At 37.9% G+C, this 21,209-nt stretch overlaps 1 protein-coding gene across 2 annotated transcripts in view; it reads right to left on the bottom strand.

Moving 5' to 3' along the window:
* SGCZ (sarcoglycan zeta) overlaps positions 1-21,209 on the bottom strand; it is a 421,202-nt gene that overhangs the window by 362,513 nt on the left and 37,480 nt on the right. Inside the window, exon 2 of one of the 2 annotated variants that reach the window (XM_064652797.1) lies at positions 3,025-3,096. The exons of the other annotated variant lie outside the window; for it this stretch is intronic. Coding sequence (XP_064508867.1) covers positions 3,025-3,096 — 72 coding nt within the window. The remainder of the gene's footprint in view (positions 1-3,024; positions 3,097-21,209) is intronic. 2 annotated transcript variants of the gene reach the window in all.

Raw genomic sequence — 21,209 nt, 5'->3', positions numbered from 1 at the left:
CTCTTCCCCTTGCTAGCTGACTTCACTACTTGAGGATGAAGGCACACACAAACAGATTCAGTTAAATGAGACCCCTGAATCCCAACATATTCAAGATATTGAAAATAAGTTGTCAAAACTCCAGAAAAAATATATTTCTATTATCTTATATGACGCAAATAATACATCTGCTTAAAATCTTAGCAGACAAGATAGTCTCCAGATATTTTCTGCTTTTGTGATCTGTGGACTAGTCAATTACAGAACATAATATCCTAAGCTCCTGAGATCTGATTTCATAAAAGAACTGAGTTCTAAAATCAGCTCATATGAGCACATGTTCAACAAGAAGTTCAGAGCATTTTCCTAAAGTAAAAAAAAACTATTTGCACATTACATAAATAACTGTCCTTCCTCTCAACATAGTTTACAAGTACTTGAAGTTCCTATTGTACTTTTTTTCTCACAAGAAAAAGCTTTCCAGCTTTACTTTCCTCTGAGTAAAGTCTAGCTCAGACCCAAGTTTATTTTTCATGTAGCTAATTCTGGAAGTATCACAGGAATCATCTTGAGTACTTCCAATTGCAGAAGAGTGACCTTAGCCATTTATGTTCAGTATTGGTTTTGCCATGACTGAGATGCAGTTGCAATCAGGACAAAACAGCTGTAAGAGAGCACAAGTCTTTGTCTAGCAAATGATCTTGGTCATGCTAAAGCTAGTCCCTAACTCAGGAGGCAGTTAGCACACACTTCCATGTCTCCTTTCCTCTTTAATAAGTGTGCCTCTGACAAGGATAACCATGGTAGCACTACCATTTCTTCAAACATCAAAGGACTATGCAGATGTGATTTCACATGCATGTTTCCCCAACATGTGAGGCTGATCAGCTTCAATAAAACAATTATAGAGAATGCTGTTGCATTCTCTGCAGTAGACAGTTGTCTGCTTTGCCAACCTTTCCTTAGGTAATCATGGCATTCTTTCGTTCTACTATCTCTACTTGATCTGGGTATTGCAGGGGTGCCCTTCCTCAGACCTCCCTGCAGGTAGGCTATAACTATATCACCAACAATTATTTTGCCTCTCTTTGATCTGAAGTCATAGCAACATTCATTCAGAGAACATCAAGCAGACTGGTATGTGAGCTAAAACTGTATAGGGCATTTCTCCTTAAGAAGTTAGGATTATGACTCTAAAAATAAATAATATATAATAAAAAAATAAAACAATAAAACAAGAACACAAAATTCAAACCTTACACTACTGGGAACTTGCCTAAGACTTCAGTTAGGGGCAAGTATCAGTATTTGTTGCATAAAAACAGATTTTTATCTTTAACCTCCAGGAAGCATCTATTATGCAAGTTTAATTAAAGAAAAACACCTCAATATGTTGTTGCAGCCATACAGAAACGTTAATCAAACATTTACTCTTTTGGCATATACAATGTTGGCTTCTCAAAAGAATAATCTTTCACTCTCCCACAGGTACACATTGGAGGGAAGATTTTTCAGTTTTCACAGTCTACTTATAGATGGAAATTGTATTTTCATTTTTCTCTTCTGCAAAGAAAGAAATATTACTCCAACAAAATATAAGCTGTGCATCTTTCTTTTAGCAATAACAATGGAATAAGCAGAAACTGAAAATCTAAAGTTGTTGCAATGCTGTCAGACTGGTCACTGGAAAAGCAAACACTGTGTTTCTTTGCTTATGTCATTGTTTAAGTCCAGCTGGCAACTAAGCACCACATAGCTGCTCACTCACCTGCCCCTCCACCTAGTGCAATGGGGAGAAGAATTAAAAGTTAAACTTGTGGGTTCAGATAAGAATAGTTTAATAATTGGAAACAAAGTACATAATAATAATAATAATAATAATAGTATTAATAATAATAATTAAAAAGTAAAATCCAAGGAAAAGCAAGTGATGCACAGTACAACTGCTCATCACCCACTGATGGATGCCAGACCCTGTCCCTGAACTGCAATTGGACCCCCTTCCAGGTAAGTCCCCAGTTTATATATTGAGCATGACATTCTATGGTATGGATATATCCCTTTGGCCAGTTCAGGTCATCTATCCTGCCTGTGCTCCCCCTCAGCTTTTTCTGTGCACCTCCTCACTGGCAGCGCATGAAACACTGAAAAAAAAAAGTCCTTGACTTAGGGTAAACACTACTTATCAACAAGAAAAATATCAGTGTGTTGTTAACATTATTCTCATAATGAATCCAAAACACTGCACTGTGAAGAAATTAACTCTATCTCAGACAAAAACAGGATGGCTTACTTATAAGTAATTAATGAATTAAAGCACCACAGTATCTTCTTACTTAATCTGTTTATTTTCCTTATTCAGATAAGAGTTGTCAGTTTCAGTGGTCTACTGCATCTTGAGTTTAATCTGAGCAGTACTTATTTGTCAAAGACTCTTCCCAGCTGACAGAACCGTGAAAAATGCAATTATACAAAGCTGATAGATTATTTATTTCAAGAAGCAGAAACTGTCACATTTATTCACACTGCATGTAGAAGCCTGCACACAGTTTTGTGAAAATGTGAAGATATTATGGACAGACATTGGCAGCAGTATTTTCAGGTTTTTAGTGTGTCCATATTATGCCTATATCACCAATACAGCTTAGAAAGCATAAAAAAATAATGTATTCAAACAGAATATATGAACTTCTCTTCTAAAAAGGACTGTAATTAAGTTTTCCTCTTTACCTGATTGATGTTATCTGTAAGTGTTATCTTTATGGTCTCATCTCTCTTCCCTCAACAAAAATGATGCTAACACATACACTGAGAGGACTAAAAAGGAAGCAGGGAATGACCCACATAAAAAGCTACTGAAGTTGATAAGAACTTAAGTCTCTGCAAAATTGCCTTTTTTTTTCCCTTTTCCACTTCTATCAGCTGCAACACAAAGAAGAGAGCATGACCTTCACAAATCAAGTGATCTCATAACTGCTAAAAAGATAGAACCTCTCTCTTGTAATGAAAGCGTCCCACAGAAAGATGAACCACTTGTCTACTCACAGGACAGAGTAGGACTTCTTTCCAGCCACAGAGCAAAATGAACTTCCAGTCTCTGGGATTGAAAACTTGGACCTGAAAATAGGAATGAACAGTCTCATAATGTCCCAGGAGGAACTCAAGAACATGATTTATTCTGCTGCCAGGTGAATCTCTCCTAATTGATCTCAAAAACTAGCTTTTATGAAACTAAGAGCTAAAGAAAAATCTCTTACTTACAATTTAATATAAAGATGCTGTAACAATGGAATCTGTAAATTCATTTATACATATATATATATACAGAGAGAATATATTTGAACGTAAACTTAAAAGTTGACATTTAAGATGGAAAATACAGTATACAGATGCATTTTTTTCTGCAATTAAAGCCATGCGAAAGCCATGCTAAACTGCTGAAAGAAATATTATGCAAAATAAGTTTTTGTTATTCTGGATTTTCTTTAAACATCTTAATCTAAGGTTAGATTTGCCATCTGGGGATGAGAAACAGGGTTTGCTTGTTTGAATTCCAGAGCTAAATAAAGTTGGAAAATTGTGATTAATTTTGTATCAAAAAGCAAGACAAAGGTAGTTAAAAAGTACAACTGCAGAAAGTTTAACCTGAAAACTCAAGATCTGAAGCTGAATATTTTTGCAGAGCTATTAGTGTAACATTCTGGCTCATATTCATCACTAATATCAGATAGATAGAAAAGCAGATACACTTAACATGTTAATAGAAAGTCTTTAATTGCTGTCATAGAGAGGTCCCCAGGGAGCAGAAAATTCCATATTTTCCCCTTTTGATGGCTAAAGTTTCAATGGTTGCAAAATGATTGCACTGTAACAAGTGGGGATTATCTAAAACCCTATTAAGTGGCTTTGTTTCTCTTCTAAATAGAGATTTTAATGTCTAAGTTGGAGATATGCTGGCCAGATCCAGGTATAGATGTGTTCTTACAGAGCCAGAGACCTCATGTGGAAGACAGTGACAAAGCCCTATTGACTTCAGCAGCAAAACCCTCTTCTCTCTGGCATTATAGCCCAAGCCAAATACAATTTATGTCTGCTTTTCCCACCTCCTCCTTCTCCATCAGTAGCGCTCCCCAGCCAGTGCCTGAAGTGTTGTTTCGCCAGTGGGCACTCAGCCTTTACCATCAATAACCAGCTGCCTTAGCACTTGGCAGCTGCTGTTACCCTTTAGGGGCTGAAGCAGTGTCTCAACCATTGAGTAACATATTTGCATCCCTAATTACTAACTTATTCTAATGCCATGACAGTGTTCGTTTCTGAGCTTCTAAATTAAAATCTTGATATATCTTGTCATTTTGGTGAGAGCCTCTGGCAATGAACAAACACAAACGATGAAGTTACTTACTGGATGGATATGAAACCTTGTTTTTTGTGTTTGTTTTTTTTTAATTTATTTATATTTAAAAGGTACCAAACATTTGGAGCAGCATCAGAACCCAAATGAAATTCCAGTAAACTTCCATTAAGCAGAGGAATCTGGAGGTATTCAAACACCTCAACCAAACAAGACAGTTTCATGTGCTCATACTTGTAGAAGCAGCTAAGGAAGAAGAAGAAAATATTAAAGCAATAATATTGTGGTCCTGAGCTAGCCAGAGTTAAGAGCAGTGTGTGTGTGAAAACAATCACACGGTCAAGCTGGAAAGCCGCTTGAAGCATGGTTGTTCAGTCACATGGATGTGTGTGGTATGTGAGAGAGAAGAAAACATCTGCCTGACTGGAGAGCTTGGACCTAGAGTCTGTACAGAGGCTGTAGAGTCTGTATAGAGTTATGGAGTAATAAAGTTACAAGAGAGTTCTGGCTGGACAAAAGTCTGTCTGCTCGAATTCACTTGCTGCAAATGGTGCAGTGTGAAGATCCTTTTTCCAACAATGGTGTCACATGTGCCACGCATACTGACACGGGCTAACACACAAACCCTTTGACAAAGGGTAAACCTGCAAAGTAAGCTGCTTAAGATGTGAAAAATGCTGTAAATCAAAATCATCAGAGCAAAGTTTGCCCTGTTTGCTATTTAGAAATTTAAAGTATATTCCATCTATAGAATTTTTTACATGCCTGCAGAGCTTGGCACCAGAATTGAAGCATTAAAATCTATTTCAAAGTTGTTGCATGAGCTACCTTGGCTTTTCTCCAGAAAAGCCAAGGTAGCACCACAGGCTAGCACAGGAGGTGGTACAATCAACATTCATTCACAGACTTCAAAGATAGCCACCAAAGAACAAACAAATATTACTTTCAAACTATATACTGGTGGTGCTATCCAGAGCAGTTAGAATCAGACTCCCTGTTTCATTCCCATTTTTTCCTAGGCTGTGCTCAAGACCTCACAGCTCTCTCAATGTTCTCAAGACCTCCCCACAGCTCTCTCAACGTACTCCAGCCTTCTTTAGCAAGACTACCACCATCTCTCTATCTCACTGCATCTCTGTCTCCAGTTCTGTCATATTCTTTCTTCTTGCAATCATCCAAATTTGTCTCACAAGACTTTTCTTTCCCCTTGCTTCCCTCAATTCCCCAAGGCTGTGTCTACATGAGAAAATAGAAGATCCATAGGGTGAATCAGACCTGAAAGTGCATGTTATGCACATTTCATATCTAGCTTCACAGCTGAAGAAAGTATGTCATTCCAAATGAAATCATGCACCTCCTGATGTGAAATCTGTAATTTTCACTTCACTTGGGTTTTCTATAATGTAAAGCAGTCATTTACCATGATGTGCAAATTTTGCCTGGAAATCACACCACTAGCACACCACCATACTGAAATTATGTCCCTTTGCATCCTTTTTGAAAATACATTTTACTATTTGTTCTATAGTTTTTTTGATTTATTAAAAGCACAGTAAGATGCTTGCTACTCACAAAGTTGAGAACTTCCTCAGAAAAACACGAGTTTTAACTTTATTTTATGGGAGGGTTTTATGTGGGAAAGAGGCCTTAGGTGACAAAAGATTTAAATAAAAAAGAGTAATTTTTTTAGAAGTGTCATACAGAGAAAATGTCATTGTATTTTCTCATAGAATATTTACACACATGAAAAATAGGTCAGTATTAGCTTATGATTCCAACTCAATTTCATTCTTAAATATGTCTGCCATTGGCAATGCATCTCCTTTTGTGTCCCTGTCACATCTTTCTCATTCCAGCTTTTCAGGAAAGGAAAAAAAAAGGAAAACAAAAACCAAAACCCACCTCTTTTTCCATTCTTGAGTTTAATCATTTTTCCTCACTGTCTACTTCAATCTCCTTGTTTACTCTCTAGTAGCCTTCATATCTCCACAGCAACACTGTTCTTTCATTTCCTATGCAAGTTCCCCAACAAAAGACTATGAAGAAAAATAGGTATATTACAGATTAACAAGGTTACTATTTATCTCTGACCGTTACGTTTCAGAAAATTTATAATAAAGAAAGAACAAATCTCACATCCCTACCTCCCTACATCATGGGGGAGGTTCACATATAAAGTTTTTAGAAAGTCTGAGTTAGAATTTTCATATATCATATGATATGTGCATAACTTGAAGCTTGATATGACCAAATAGCTGTAAGGCTTTGCATTTTATATTCCAAATAACAGTATTGATTGTTCAGGAGGTTTGGATTCTAAGCCTAACAAGACTGAAATAAGACTGATGCTGTATTTGGTTTACTAAACATATATTTTTCTCTTGAAAATCAACACATCTGCAGAAGTGTATGAACAGACATATATATTTTTATGATCTGTCCATCATATCTTAAGACATGCAGTCGTTATATACCTGTGTTGCATTGTGTTTTCAAGGAGAAAATATGAAAATAATACTTTGTCCAACAGATGTAGCCTTTCTCCTACTTTTTTATGCCTGTGTAATTAAACAAATCATGCACTACACTGCAATATTGATTCCCAGGAAGCCAGGAGATTGGAATAGATGTTTCTGTCAACTTGCAACACTTACAAAGCAGATGAGGCCCTTCCATTATATGTTGCATAAATATAATTTTCGGCTAATAATTCTGCTAAGGAAAATTTCAAAAGAAATGTCAAGGAAATTTAATTTCAAGGAAAATTATGAACATGCTTTATTTGCACATTTTTTAAAGGCTAGCATATTTATTTACATATTTTACAGAGGATTAAAAAAAAATCCATGTCTTATTTTAACACTTGGGCAACTTCAGCAAAGTTTTTGAGAACCAAGTAAAATGAGGTCAAAGAGAAAAAAAATATTTGATGCAGCTATCTAAGCATCACTCAGCCCATTCACCCACTACAGACTGCTCAGGAAAGATGGAAAGAATGTTTGATGAGATCTTACCAGAGTACAGACCCCACATTTTTCTCTAAATTTCAGTGATAAAACCTATCACTCAGACCTCCAAAAGAGGATATTTTACTGCTGCTCAGTTACTTTGTACTTTTTATACATACATATATACACTTATATGTATACATTCACTCTTTTCTCACCTTTCTCCCATACATTTCAAACAAACAACTCCACTTTGCAGATCCACTGAGAAGTACTTAAGTATAACTTAAAGGTTATATGGTTACACATTCAAGAGCCAAGAGGCACATCAAAGTAAAGGCTAAACTTTTAGGTTTACAGTAGTGGCTCTCTCATTATTGCTCCTCATGGTCCCATACAGGTACAATAGAACTGATACCTTCCAGTTCTTTAGAGACAAAGAAATAACTAACCATTTCTAAATCTTCTTAGTTTTTAAATCTTTTTACATTAAAATTAAGATATTAAAATTTAGTTAATAGATTAACAAAACTGAGATATTAACAGTTTGCCAAGAAACTCCAGATCATTGCTATCCAAGGTACCTACAGGAACTATATGAGGAGGAAAAAAAAAGAAAAAAGAAAAAAAGAAAATCTTGGTCTTTCACAGAAAATAATTCTATATAAATTGACTGTGATGAATGCTGGCACTGAAGTGAGTGAGATGTAAATACTACTCTCAGCAATTAAACTAGAAAGAGTTAAATAGCAGTTCTAAAGTTACAGAAGCATAACTCAAGTAAGTAATTAAGACATACAAATGCTACTTCAAATTTATGATAGACAGAGCTCACATCTATAGGAATATGTTCTTTTGGGATTCTTTTTTTCCAGTTCTTGGACAACGATGAGCATAAGAACAATTAATTATTTTTTGCTTCTTTGTTCTGCAGTGATAAACCAGACTGTCAACTGCTTATTCCCCCACTTGTTCAGAATGTGGAATATGCAAGATTTTGGGTCTTATCCCTGCTAAAGATGTCTCTCCTTCCAATCCACCTGCTGTGGAAGTAAATGTAGAAAGGTTTTTGTTAATATTTTAAAAGACTTTTTCAGAAGGCAGGTGTCATTTTAAAACTCGGATGAGTTTTTTATGGGTTAAGTTCTCTTGACTCAATTGCATCTCATCTTTTTCCTGTTTACATATTAGCTAAAGTAACTTTAATACAATCAGGCTAGAAATTCTGAATATTTATGCCTATATACTGTAGACAGAAAAAGAGACAACGGGCTACTAAAACCAAAAAGCTCTACTGACAGTTCAAGATTTTTCAGCTTTGCTACTCATTTATTCAGAAACATGGGCTATCTTGTTTTACAAAGGAGTAAGAATACAGAACTGCACAGCAGGAAACATAAATTAAAGCTCAAGCCATGGCATAATATATTGCCATTTATTTATTGGTATGAACACTACTATAAGCACATCCAAAGCATAAAATCTACTGACAAGTTTTACCCAGCTGCTGCCTAAGTGCCTGCAGCCATGGTAACATGGTACTCAACAGTTCTGGCACATCAAATGGGCAGAGTTAAAGGAAACTGGAAGATCTCCAAAGCCCAGGGTATGGCCTGGCAGTGATTTATTAAACATATTTGTTTGTCCTGAAGGGGATTTATTAAAATTTATTGTTTCCTCTGGGGTAACACAAACCCAAATATAAGTACTGACTGAGATGCTATCTTTAAACTTATTCTTTATAAAGACCTCAGTGGTCTTCAGTTATTCCATCTCTACTTCCTGAAGGCAAGGACACTTAAAGGCAACAGAAGCAACACAGAAGAAAACTGGTGAAAAGAGAGTAGCCAAATTAGCTTTAATAAAGATATATAAATCAAGGGTATTCATAAGAAAAATTCAATTACATTTCTTAAACTTCAGAAGAAAACACAGAGCACATTTTATCTGGAGCAAAAAAGGGATAAAAGATACTCAAAACTGAGAAACGGGTAACATACTAGACATTCAGGCTACTTTGACATAACAGTGTCACACAGTCTAAGAGCACTGGCCATGTCATTTTCCTTAGGTTTCAAGGCCAAAATTTTCCTTGAGATTCTTGGAAGAGAAGCACTATGAAGTGCTAAGATGAAAATGAGTTGTTATTAAATATCATTTGGAATTGTTACACTTCATGATCCTTTTTGTTGACCATGTTTTCCACCATTCACATCTGCAATCAAAGATTTCTTTTACTTTCTTAGAAACTTGTTGTGTTGTAACATTAATGTTGCCTAGTTTTAAAAGCGATTCCAGATGAAGCTAACTAATAACAGAGGATTTTTCTTTCATAACGTTTTCAAATCCATGAAACTATGTGAACACCAACCTGAGACAAATTTGAAAGACCAAGGTATTGGGGTAAGCCTCTTTTGAACTTCAAATGTCAGCACTGTGACAGATTTTGAGGAAAAGCCCTTCCCTACCCAGCAGGCACAGACAAGCAACTCTCTGTCAAGAAACAGACAGCAGAAATACAGCTGAATGCTCTGAATATTTACCAAGATCATCACTCGAATCAAAAAGGTAGCACAAAATAGACAAATGAAGGTATGGAAGTGACTCTATTAATGCTGAGATTCACCTCAAGACATGAATCAAACAAAACTGAAGTGCAAAAAACCATTACTACTTCACAAATTGCTTCCAAAATTGTCTTGCTTCTGTCACAGGTTTGCCTACTCTAGGAAGTGCTTGGCAACTGTCAAAAATAAGGTCTCAATTCTTAGGTTTTTTCTTGGGACAGGCAGGAAAGTTTCCAAAGGAAACTTCCAGCTTTACTTTCTTTGGAGTTAAAAGCAAGTCAAAGTAACACCATTTCAGACTGAAGGAGGGAGATATGGGGATATCTGGCCCATATAATTTGAATATTTAAGCAGGTTATCTTTGTCCCTTACTATTTCTAAACTGCATTTGTATACAGATCTGCCCCAAGAAACCTTTAGTTTTCAGGCTATATTTAAACAAGTATATGTAGGGGAAACAGCATCTTAGGCATACAACAACAATAATGCAAAGGCAGTACCCATCAATTCATCCAGGGTTACAGAACTGGGAGCTGCATAGTAGTAGCTACAACAGCACTTGGATTGAGCATATACCACGGTGAATGGCTGCAGTTGTAGACTGCATGTTATTTTAGTTATGACTGATTAATTTGCAGACAATTTTATCAGCTATGATAAAACGCTGTCATAGTCAAGCATACAGTATTCTCCTGTATTCCTCTGGGGTCTTGATTTTATTCTTACTCTGAGAGGTACTTTGGCACCTAAATCAGTATCAATTTCAAGAGCTGCCTGTAATATGCATCTAGAAAACAGTGAATTCATGATTCAACATCTGAAAATGCAGCTGTCCTATTACTCACTTTGGTGTCAATGAAAACAATTACTAAATGCCCAAAACAACACACATACATGACACAATAACAGTAATGTGATTCAGCTTTGCAGTGTGTTTGTGAAAAAACACATTGACTTGCTATCTGTTGGACAAAACAATCAGAACAGTTTTAGTATTATTTTTCCTTTAATTTTGTAATGATGGGCTTAGTTTAAATTTTTCGTATTCTTAAGTTTAGAAAAAATCTTGCATAATTTTTACTTAATTTCTCAGAAATGTAGTGCTAAGAATTTTTTTGAGTGGCAAACTTCAGTTCAAGTATAAAGCTTCTTTCTAGCAATGAAGTATATTAGATTCCAAGTAGAAGGCCCCTGTACAATAGAAGAGCACAAACTCTCAGCAACAATACAAAATCCTTAGAGATAAAAACACTTAGAGGAACAATCAAACACTCAGACTGGGTGCCCAGAGCGGATATACAATTTATGTCCTTGGATATATTCAAAACTCAGCTAAACAAAATGAGATGACTGGATCTGCTTTGAGCAGGGTGTGGGAATAAGAGAGCTTCAGAGGTCCCTTGCAACCTAAAACATTCTGCACTTGTATGATTCTATTTCACTAACTATGCAAGTAATTTTCTCCAAATCACTCTATTAAGAGAAGATAGACAAAATAATTGGAGAAATGAGAAGAGAAGCACAGGAGGAGTGAACTGGTTGCTCAGAAGTAATTGCTTAATTATTATCAGAACCAGAACCACCAGAAAAGAAGTGCTGACAGTAAATTGGGTTGTTTATTCAGCAGTATTTCTAGTGAGCATTTACTACTATGCTCTTGGTAGAATTAAGTCTAAAGCCAGACTGAAAGGCAAATAATGAAATTCACAGAAGCAAAGCAGGAAGCACTGAAAGGGAATAAATACAGGGAGAGACATATGGAGTAATTAAGATTCAAAGTTCTCAGATTATATATTATATTAGAGAGAGAAGCAGAGAGAACAAAGCTAGTGGAAAAAGACAGAAGTCAATTTAAGACAGGAAGCAGTATGGCACTGGTGAAAGAAGGAAACCCACAGTCAGTGCCTAGGGTGCATATATGATGGAAGAATAAATTTACTAGAGATGGCATTGACTAGTGACAGATTGTGAATGACATAAAACAACAAAGACTTCCTTACACATATCAGTTTTGCTGCTAAAGTAGATAATATTCATTGAATCAATATGCCAAACGGATACTAGAGAATAAATAAAAACCACTAGCATTGAGAGGATACAGTTTACATCAGTTAAGAAAACATTTACTTAATTGAATAGGTCATAGTACATTATTATAACTATATAAACATTGTTTCACTACACCTGGTGGGAGTCTGTTACAGACCACCCAACCCAGATGATGAGGGTGATGAATTATTCTACAAGCAGCTGGTGGATGTAGATCACCAGCCCTGGTTCCTGTGTGCAACTTTAACCTGCCGGATGTCTGTTGGAAACCCAACACAGCAGAGAAGAGGCAGTCTAGGAGATTCCTAGAGTGTAGAGAGAATAATTTCCTGCTCCAGCTGGCAAATGAACCTACCAGGGGTGGGGCCCTGCTAGACCTGCTGTTCACAAACAGAGGGGCTGGTGGGAGATGTGGTGGTCGGAGGCCGTCTGGGGCACAGTGACTATGAAATAATAGAGTTTTCAATACTCAGGGACGCAAAGAGGGCCATCAATAAAACTCTACCCTGGACTTCCGGATGGCAGATTTCAGCCTACTCAGAAGACTGGTTCAGAGGGTACCCTGGGAAACAGCCCTTGAAAACAAAGGGGTCCAGGAGGGATGGACATGCTTCAAGAAGCAAATCTTGAACGCACAGAAGCAGGCTGTCCCAGTCTGCCAAAAGGCAAGTTGGCAGGAAAGATGGCCAGCCAGAACAGGGAGATTTTAAAGGAAATTAGAGGAAAAAAGAGAGCTTACCAACCATGGAAAAAAGGGCTGGCTACTCATGAAGAGTTTAGGAGTATAGTTAGGTCATGTAGAAAGAAAATCAAAGAGACAAAGGCACACTTTGAACTCAATCTAGCCACTTCTGTTAGGGAGAACAAGAAGTGCTTCTACAAACATATCAATAGCAAAAGGAGGGGCAAGGAAAACCTCCATTCTTTGTTGGACATGGGGGGGAACAAAGATGAGGAAAAGGCTGAGGTACTTAACACCTTCTTTGCCTCAGTTTTCGGCAGTAAGACGGGTTGCGCTCAGGAACTGGTAGATACAGGAAGATGAATATCCCCCCTGTAATCCAGGAGGAAACAGTTAGTGGCCTGCTGAGACACTTGGATCCTCACAAGTCTATGGGATCAGACGGGATCCATCCTGGGGTGATGATGGAGCTGGCGGAAGAGCTCACCAAGCCACCAAGCTCCATCATTTACCAACAGTCGTGGCTCACAGGGGAGGTCCCAGATTGGAATTTGGTGAATGTCACTCCGATCCACAAAAAGGGCTGCAAGGAGGACTCGGAAAACTACAGGCCTCTCAGCCTGACCTCAGTGCCTGGCAAGGTTATGGAGCAGATCATCCTAAGTGCATTCACACAGCACCTACAGGATGGACAAAGGATCAGACCCAGCAAGCACAGGTTTAGGAGGGGCAGGTCCTGTCTGATCTCCTTTTATCATCCGGTGACCCATCTGGTGGATAAGGGGAAGGCTGTGGATGTGTTCTATCTGGACTTAAAGCCTTCAACACCCATAGCATTCTCCTGGAAAAGCTGGCAGCCCACGGCTTGGACAGGGGCACTCTGTGCTGAATTAGGAACTGGCTGGAGAGCTGGGCCCAGAGAGTGGTGGTGAACAGTGCTGCATCCAGTTGGCAGCCGGTCACTCGTGGTGTTCCCCAGGGATCAGTGTTGGGATCAGTGTTTAATATCTTTATTGATGATTTGGATGAGGTGACTGAGTGTACCATTAGCAAATTTGCAGATGACACTAAGTTGGGGGGGAGTGTCGATCAGCTGGAAGGCAGGAGGGCTCTTCAGAGGGACCTGGATAGGCTGGAGAGTTGGGCTGATTCCAACGAGATGAGGTTCAACAAGGCCAACTGCTGGGTCCTGCACTTTGGCCACAACAACCTCCTGCAGCACTACAGGCTGGGCACAGAGTGGCTGGAGAGCAGCCAGGCAGAAAGGGACCTGGGAGTTTGGATTGACAGGAAGCTGAACGTGAGCCAGCAGTGTGCCCAGGTGGCCAAGAAGGCCAATGGCATCCTGGCCTGTTTCAGAAACAGTGTGGCCAGCAGGACTAGGGAAGTGATTCTTCCCCTGTACTCAGTGCTGGTGAGGCCACACCTTGAGTACTGTGTCCAGTTCTGGGCCCCTCAGTTCAGGAAGGATATTGAGGTGCTGGAGCAGGTCCAGAGGAGAGCAATGAGGCTGGTGAAGGGACTCAAGCACAAGTCCTATGAAGAAAGGCTGAGGGAGCTGGGATTGTTTAGCCTAGAGAAGAGGAGGCTCAGGGGAAACCTCATCACTCTCTACAACCACCTAAAAGGAAGTTGTAGCCAGGTGGGGGTTGGTCTCTTCTCCCAGGCAACCAGCAGTAGGACAAGAGGGTATGATCTTAAGCTCTGCCAGGGGAGGTTTAGGTTGGATATTAGGAAGAAATTTTTTACGGAGAGAGTAATCAGACATTGGAATGGGCTGCCCAGGGAGGTGGTGGATTCGCCGTCCCTGGAGGTTTTTAAGATGAGTCTGGATGTGGCACTTAGTGCCATGGTCTAGTAACAAAGGTGGTGTTTGATCAAGGGTTGGACTTGATGATCTTGTTGGTCATTTCCAACCCAGCTGATTCTATGATTCTGTGATCTTTGAGCACCCTGATATTTGTTTTGCAAGTCAAGGGTTTTCTGCATACTTTAGATAAAGACCCAGCTGGCTATAAAATTTCTTCCAGCCATCCCGTACTTTCCAGCACCCTATAGTAGAACTAAATGCTTATTAGTTGACAGGAGAATTGGAAACAGTTTTAGAGAATGAGGTGGATCATTAGACCAAAAAATGAAAAATTATATTTTTGAGCAATTGACAATGATCTAAGTGATATGTGTCTGCATGCTTTGGATGACAGAAGTCAGATAAGTGGTATTAGAGCTTATAGCAGCCTCTGTCCAGGCTCCTTATAATCATGAGGTATGCTTCCTCAACATTCCTTACTCACTCCTACTGACAATAGGGTTTAATTAGTGAAACTATCTGCTCTCTCATCAGGCTCCTATAGCCTGAAGTAATTTTCTGAGTTCCTTATTACCATACATGACTTCAAATGACTGTTGTGTTGCAGGTTGGACTCTCCACAAAGTTTTTTTCTGCTCTTTATAGTCTTTCAAAATACTCATCCAAAGTCCCAGAAAAAAAAATGCAAATACTTAATTTTCCTATCTTTAGCAAAAACCATCACAAATATCTGTGCTGAAAAAAATTCAGGCAACTTTCTAGCAGAAAAATACTTCTAGCAAGCTGAAGAAAATAGAAGTATAATAACTAATATCAGCTCTGTTCATCATATGCATTATATGATCTGACCAAGGACCGAGTCATACTTACTCTGGATTCAGTCACGAGTCTACCAGTAATTAATGTCCCTGAAAACACTGAGAAAAAAAATATGCTTTGGTTAGTACTGTATTTTCTATCCAGAAGTACGCTAACACTTTCTATTTTTCATGTTTTCCTCCTTCTAATGACAGAAGGAATTGAAAAATTTATACCAGTTAGAACAGGAGTCTTTGTATTTGACATGTGGAACCATTTGAGTCCTTCCTGCCTACACCAAGAAATAATGCATAATCAGTATTGTAATAGTCCTCTCACTGTTCTTCATAAAGTGCTCCTGGTCCTGTAGACACTAATCATAAGCAATCTTGTTGGTTTTAACACAAGAAAATTAAGTAAGTTTATGATAATGGACGCCTGCCCGACACTTTTAAATGCATGGGATTTCTTGTGGGGTTTTTTAAAGATACAAGACTGGGCTCTTCACAGGTTTTCACAAGTGTAACACATGACTATTATGCATGGACACCCTTCCCATCTCCTTACACCCTCTGATTCCTCATCCTCATCATCTCATAAGAAGAGGTATGCTGAAGATTTTCCATACAGTCTTTTTTTGCAACTTTGGAGTGTGCTCTTCAACACACAGATTTGAATTTGGGAACAACAAACTTCATCTGATGTAATACAGCACAGCTCTGCCCCCTTAAATGGAGTAGACATTTACATCACTCATGTATCTTCCAGGACTCTCATTTCCTGAGGGTGTGTGCAGCTATTTTCTTTTCGTTACCTGTTTTTCAGTCAGTGTTAAGAATATGACAGTCTAAATTTAGCATCATCTCAACCACAGGTGCCATACAGATATGTTAATAAAAAATGCCATTTTTCTTTTTGTCATTCATACCAGTCTGAACAGATAAGCAACACAGCCTCTGGAGGGAGAGACACTAGGGGATTAGTTCTGTAATACTTTGTAGAATATTGTTGCTCAGCAGCTTCTTCGTGAATCAGGGAAGGTGACCCTGCAATCATCACAGCTCATCAAGCTTCACTTAATAACAACTCAAGAGGGCACTGGTGAGAAACACGGAATAGAGGAATAACTAGAATGAATTTGACGATACTACTTTACAAATGGTATCTGGTGTTATTCAATTAGTTTGATGTATTGAAATCTCAGCGGAAAAACTAAGGAAGGCAAGATTTACAGGGAGAAGAGACTTCTTTCAACTAATATAGCTCAATACAAACAAACAAATTTTCAACTCAAAAGAATTATGTCAGATAGCTTCTCCCTTTAGTTCAAACTGCATCAGCTGGTCTAGCAGTCTTTTCCCGAAAGCCAATCCTTTCCTCGTACATCACGGGAGCCACAGCACTGCCATAGCAACTGAAGGGAGAGTTGCTAAAAATGTATGGGATTCATTCATTGAGTCAGACCAATTTGCAAAAAGTAGTTAATTTAAAAAAAAAAAAAAAAAGCAAAGAGATGTCACTGCCACACACTCCTCCACATATCCCCCCAGAGAGAGAGCACACGCACACACTTGCCTGGCACTCTTACCATCAGCAGAACAGAGAAGTTTTAACTGATGTAATTATAAAAGACATTAATTTATTGGAAACTAAACAGCATCAATAAATGGAATGGTTGTTTTCTACCTCATCAAGATTTGTCTCTACACCTGCTCCACTAAAGTTTAACAAAGTATGTAAAACAAACACATTTTTGGAATTGCAATTAGTTTTAAAAAATGTTTTTGTCTAGCTCAGGAGAGCATTAAACTCCAGTCTTCAGAAAGCTCTGTGTGACACATGATACAAGTTTACACGTCTCAGAAGTCAGTCCTGTTAGTTCCAACAAAACACGGGAGGAAAATATGGTCTGAAAGCTTCAGCGACTCTTGGAAAAGGTTAGGTTTAGGAGGTTCAGCTGTAACTTTTCATGGGGACTTTCCTAATTAAAAAAAAAAAATCCATTTAAATGGAAATTACTTTTAAAACAATTTAATTTTGTGCACTGGATATTATGATTTTTTTGCAACATGAACACTTTCATGTTCTGCTACTATGAGAAAAAAGATCACATTAAATTTTATTCTTCTACCTTCATTCACATTGATACCCCCCAGAAGTTATTATATTTTATGTCTTGCCTATTAGGCATAGAATTTCAAGTATCCTAGGCTAGTCTTCCTAACTTGACTACAGACTCCTGAAAATCAAATTTCACTGCTGTGTTCACATACACAGAACTTCGGTATCATGGTTTCAATGCTAGGTGATCTAACATCATGTCCATCTATCATACTCAAGTACCTCCTTCGGTTTCAAAGGCATAATTAGCTGGGCTCTAAAAACTTTAACAGTCGAATAAAATTTTTGTAGCTTATTTTTCCTTGTGAGAGCTCAAATGCTGAACTATATTACATCAAGTACAACATTCTATCAACCTTCTGGTTTGTTTTTTTTTTCTTTACAACAAATCTGGAAAACCAATTTTTCTTGCCCCAAACCCCCCGCCCCAGTGTTAGAGTCTAAATATTTATCAAGACTAACAGGTCAGACTGAACTTTCAGCAGAAAATGCCTTTAGTCCTTATGGTACAAGGGTGGCTTTCTGCAACCACCAGCTGCAGTTCTGAAAGCACTTGAAAGGTGTTGCTCTTTTTAGATAGCAGCTTGTGTGATAAATATGCCCATTAATTGCAGAAACCTGCAAGCAAATCTTCCAACTGATGCCACGCATAACCCATAATTGCTTATTAGTACTTTGGCTCAATTCAGATAAGAGTCTCTGAAGCCTTTTCCCCCCAGTCATAAGAAGTTTGTAGTGCAGCGTTGTGGGTTGAGCCGACAAACTGGAGGGCCACAAGTGCCCTCTTCTGGATATACGATGCTACTCCATTTTATTCATGGAACAGCACTGAGGACTGACTCGTGACCAGGTGTCTCAAACACCCTGTGCTGAAGTGCATTATATATCCCTTGTCTCAAAATGAAAAGATTTCTTGAATTGTAAGCTTGTTAGTGCAAGCTACACAAAATAAAGAGCATCAGCCAAACAGGTTAATAAGAAAATATCTAGCTGTGCAATTTCGCAGAGATTTTTTTTTTTCTCATCATTTATGGGCAATTTCTCTGTGAATGTTTCTTATCTGAGTGCAGAAAATGGATCTTTAATCCTATAATTTTCAAGTATTATTTAGATTAGGAATACTTCTCCTTATTTTTCATCCAAATCTGATTTTTTTTCCAATTGTTTGCATTATAATATCAATAAGGATAATCTATACATAAAGGAAAACATTAGAATGTCAAAACCCAAACATTATCATAGCTTATACCTAGCTACCATTCCACAATGAAGTAGATAAAGGTTGCCAATTCCCTTCTGCGCTCGGAGTGTTCACAGTTCTGAAATGCATCAAAGCACATCTGTAAATCAGTATGTGCCTAAATACAGATTTAAGATATTTACTATATTTCTAGGTATCTGCATTTTACAATCCAGGTATATATATTCACATACATGAAAGATTAAAATGAATGCTGTGTATGACAGCACAACTTGCACATTAATGATTACACAGCTATCAAAAGGAACACTGTAGACATGGGTTTATGCCATAATCAGCAGCATATGGAAAGTTATGCACAAAATGAAAGCAAAATTGAGAAAGCTTTAACCTGGAGCATTGATTGCACTTCAGCTCTCTAAGAAACTTTTCATTTTGACATATAAGAACAATCAGGAAGGTCATGTGAGCTCTGTCCAAGTTACCTCTCATATTATGATATGGGAAAAACAGGTTATGAGACCCAGCAATTCTGTATTTTATTTTGTTCAGTATAAGTACATACTACTCGGATCCAGCACAAGCATTGTAGCAACCCTTCCGAGATGCACTAATTTCCGGTTTATAAAATAAAGGCAGACTTTAACTTCTCAGTTTAAGAATGGACCATCCAAAGTCAAAAAGAAAGGGTTGAAATCCAATGTTGAATTTACCAGCACCCCAGACAAGTGTGATTATTCTCATCAATTGTTTTGCAATTTTTCTTCTCATCTGTCATTCTTCAAGGTGAGAGTCTGGAAATCAACACAAAAACAGTAAAGTTCTTTCCATCGTGACTACTAAGCAATATGGGGAAGCCATCCAGCTCAACTGTGCGCTAGCTCATAGTGCATTGCCTTGAGATTTCAAATGTTGAAACCCCATTGCACAATAAAATAAGCACCTAAAGTCTTATATAAAAGAACAGATTTTTTTAATACCTCCACCTAGATTTTATTTCTTCATTTTCTGGAGAACATAGCTTTTATAGCTTTCAGACTCACTGCTAATCCAAGTCACTATGAATTCATAGGTAGGAAACTGAGTCAGGAGAAAAGGAAAGATCCAGTCACCTGTAAGGTAACTTTCAGCTTGAACTGAAAACTGTTCTAGAAAATCCTGACCCCCAGTACAAAATGTAGCATTAAGCAGTCATATCATGCAAAAAGTAAACAAAAGTGGCAACAGAGGTCATGTGAAAGACATACTGGCCATTTGTTGCAGGCTGGATTTGGAACATTAACCAAAACTAATCAGATAACCAGCAAAGAAACCAAATATTCAAACTCTACGTCCCAGCTGTGCATTCCATTTTTTGGTCTTCCCCTATGAGAAACTGCTGATAAATGTGAATTTCTGATTCACTTCTTGGAGAATTTTTCCTGTCTGAGCCTGAAAGTTCATGCAAATAGACTCAAATAATAGATCACTCATTTCTTTTCCTCTGCTCACACTGGTTGTACCAGTTTATGTTGCTGTCCATAGGTAACCAGAAAATATGAAGTATAGATGATGCCAGAAAGCAAAGAAGAACTAGCCACTGTGGACATGGTAGCAACTGTGGAAATGCCAACCCGCATCATATGCAAAGAGAAGAGGAGAACACGAAGGTATTCGCCATCTTCCGCTTGCCTGGCACACAGATCTACTTACAGATGTATGGCATCCATTGATCAGGACTTGCACACAGTGATTTTCTTGCTATCCCAGCATTAGGTGTGCTTATAATACAAAAAAAGTCCACAATTATCTAGGTTTTAATGATTTTTCACAACATAAGCAAGTTTGTGGCCCCTCAGATCAAATAGCTTCCTCATATTTTTTAACCTCTCCAGATCTCTGAATTGACTTCATTGGTCTGTGTTGTTTCTTAGTATATCTTAATCTGAAGAAATCATTAACATGCTGGTTATATCATTTGCTAATCACTAATGAAAATATTAAATTAGATCAGACATAAAATTGATCTCTATGACATTTCACTACACATATCTTGCCCTTCACATCCCAGTTCAATATGCTGTTGCCTGTCATTATCTTTTGTTTACAATCTTTTGGAGAGTTTTCAGCCTGTGTGTTATTCAAGTCACTTTCCAATAATTTTTCAATGAGACTTTGCAAACCACTATGTTATTAGTTTCTGCTATCTCAAATACGTCATTAAATTCTATGTACATTAATCGTCCTGTATTCCTACCTTTCCTTTCTCTGTTCTTTATTATTAGATCATTTAAAAGTTACATGTGCCCAATATCCTTTGTTCTTTCCTTATTCTATTGCTTAGTAAGCTTTGAGAGTTTGCAAAAGCAGTATTGGTTTCAGCATATTACCAAGACTTAAAGTTAGGACTTCTGCAATTGTTTTCTACCAGCAATATATTTATTTTATCTCAGTGGCAGCTTTTCAGTTCTCCATGACTTTCATAAATCACTATAAGTGGTGTGGTCACCATCCTTTGGATCCTGGGATGCATATCCTTAGAACAGCCAACCTGTACTTTTCCTTCCTTCCTTCTGTATATCCCACCCCTGTAATATTTTTTAATCAGTTCTGATTTGCTTCCTTTCTACAACCTTCCTTAGACAAAAACCTGTATTGACAGTAGACTTTGCTTATCCTGGAATGTGCTAAGCCCTTTCATTTCTGGTTGTTTGTTTTTTGTTT

This window comes from Pseudopipra pipra, chromosome 4 (genome assembly GCF_036250125.1).
Source record: "Pseudopipra pipra isolate bDixPip1 chromosome 4, bDixPip1.hap1, whole genome shotgun sequence".
Classification (NCBI taxonomy): Eukaryota; Metazoa; Chordata; class Aves; order Passeriformes; family Pipridae; genus Pseudopipra; species Pseudopipra pipra.
The sequence above is the reverse complement of the archived record's forward strand: the minus strand, read 5'-3'. Positions and strand labels throughout refer to the sequence as shown.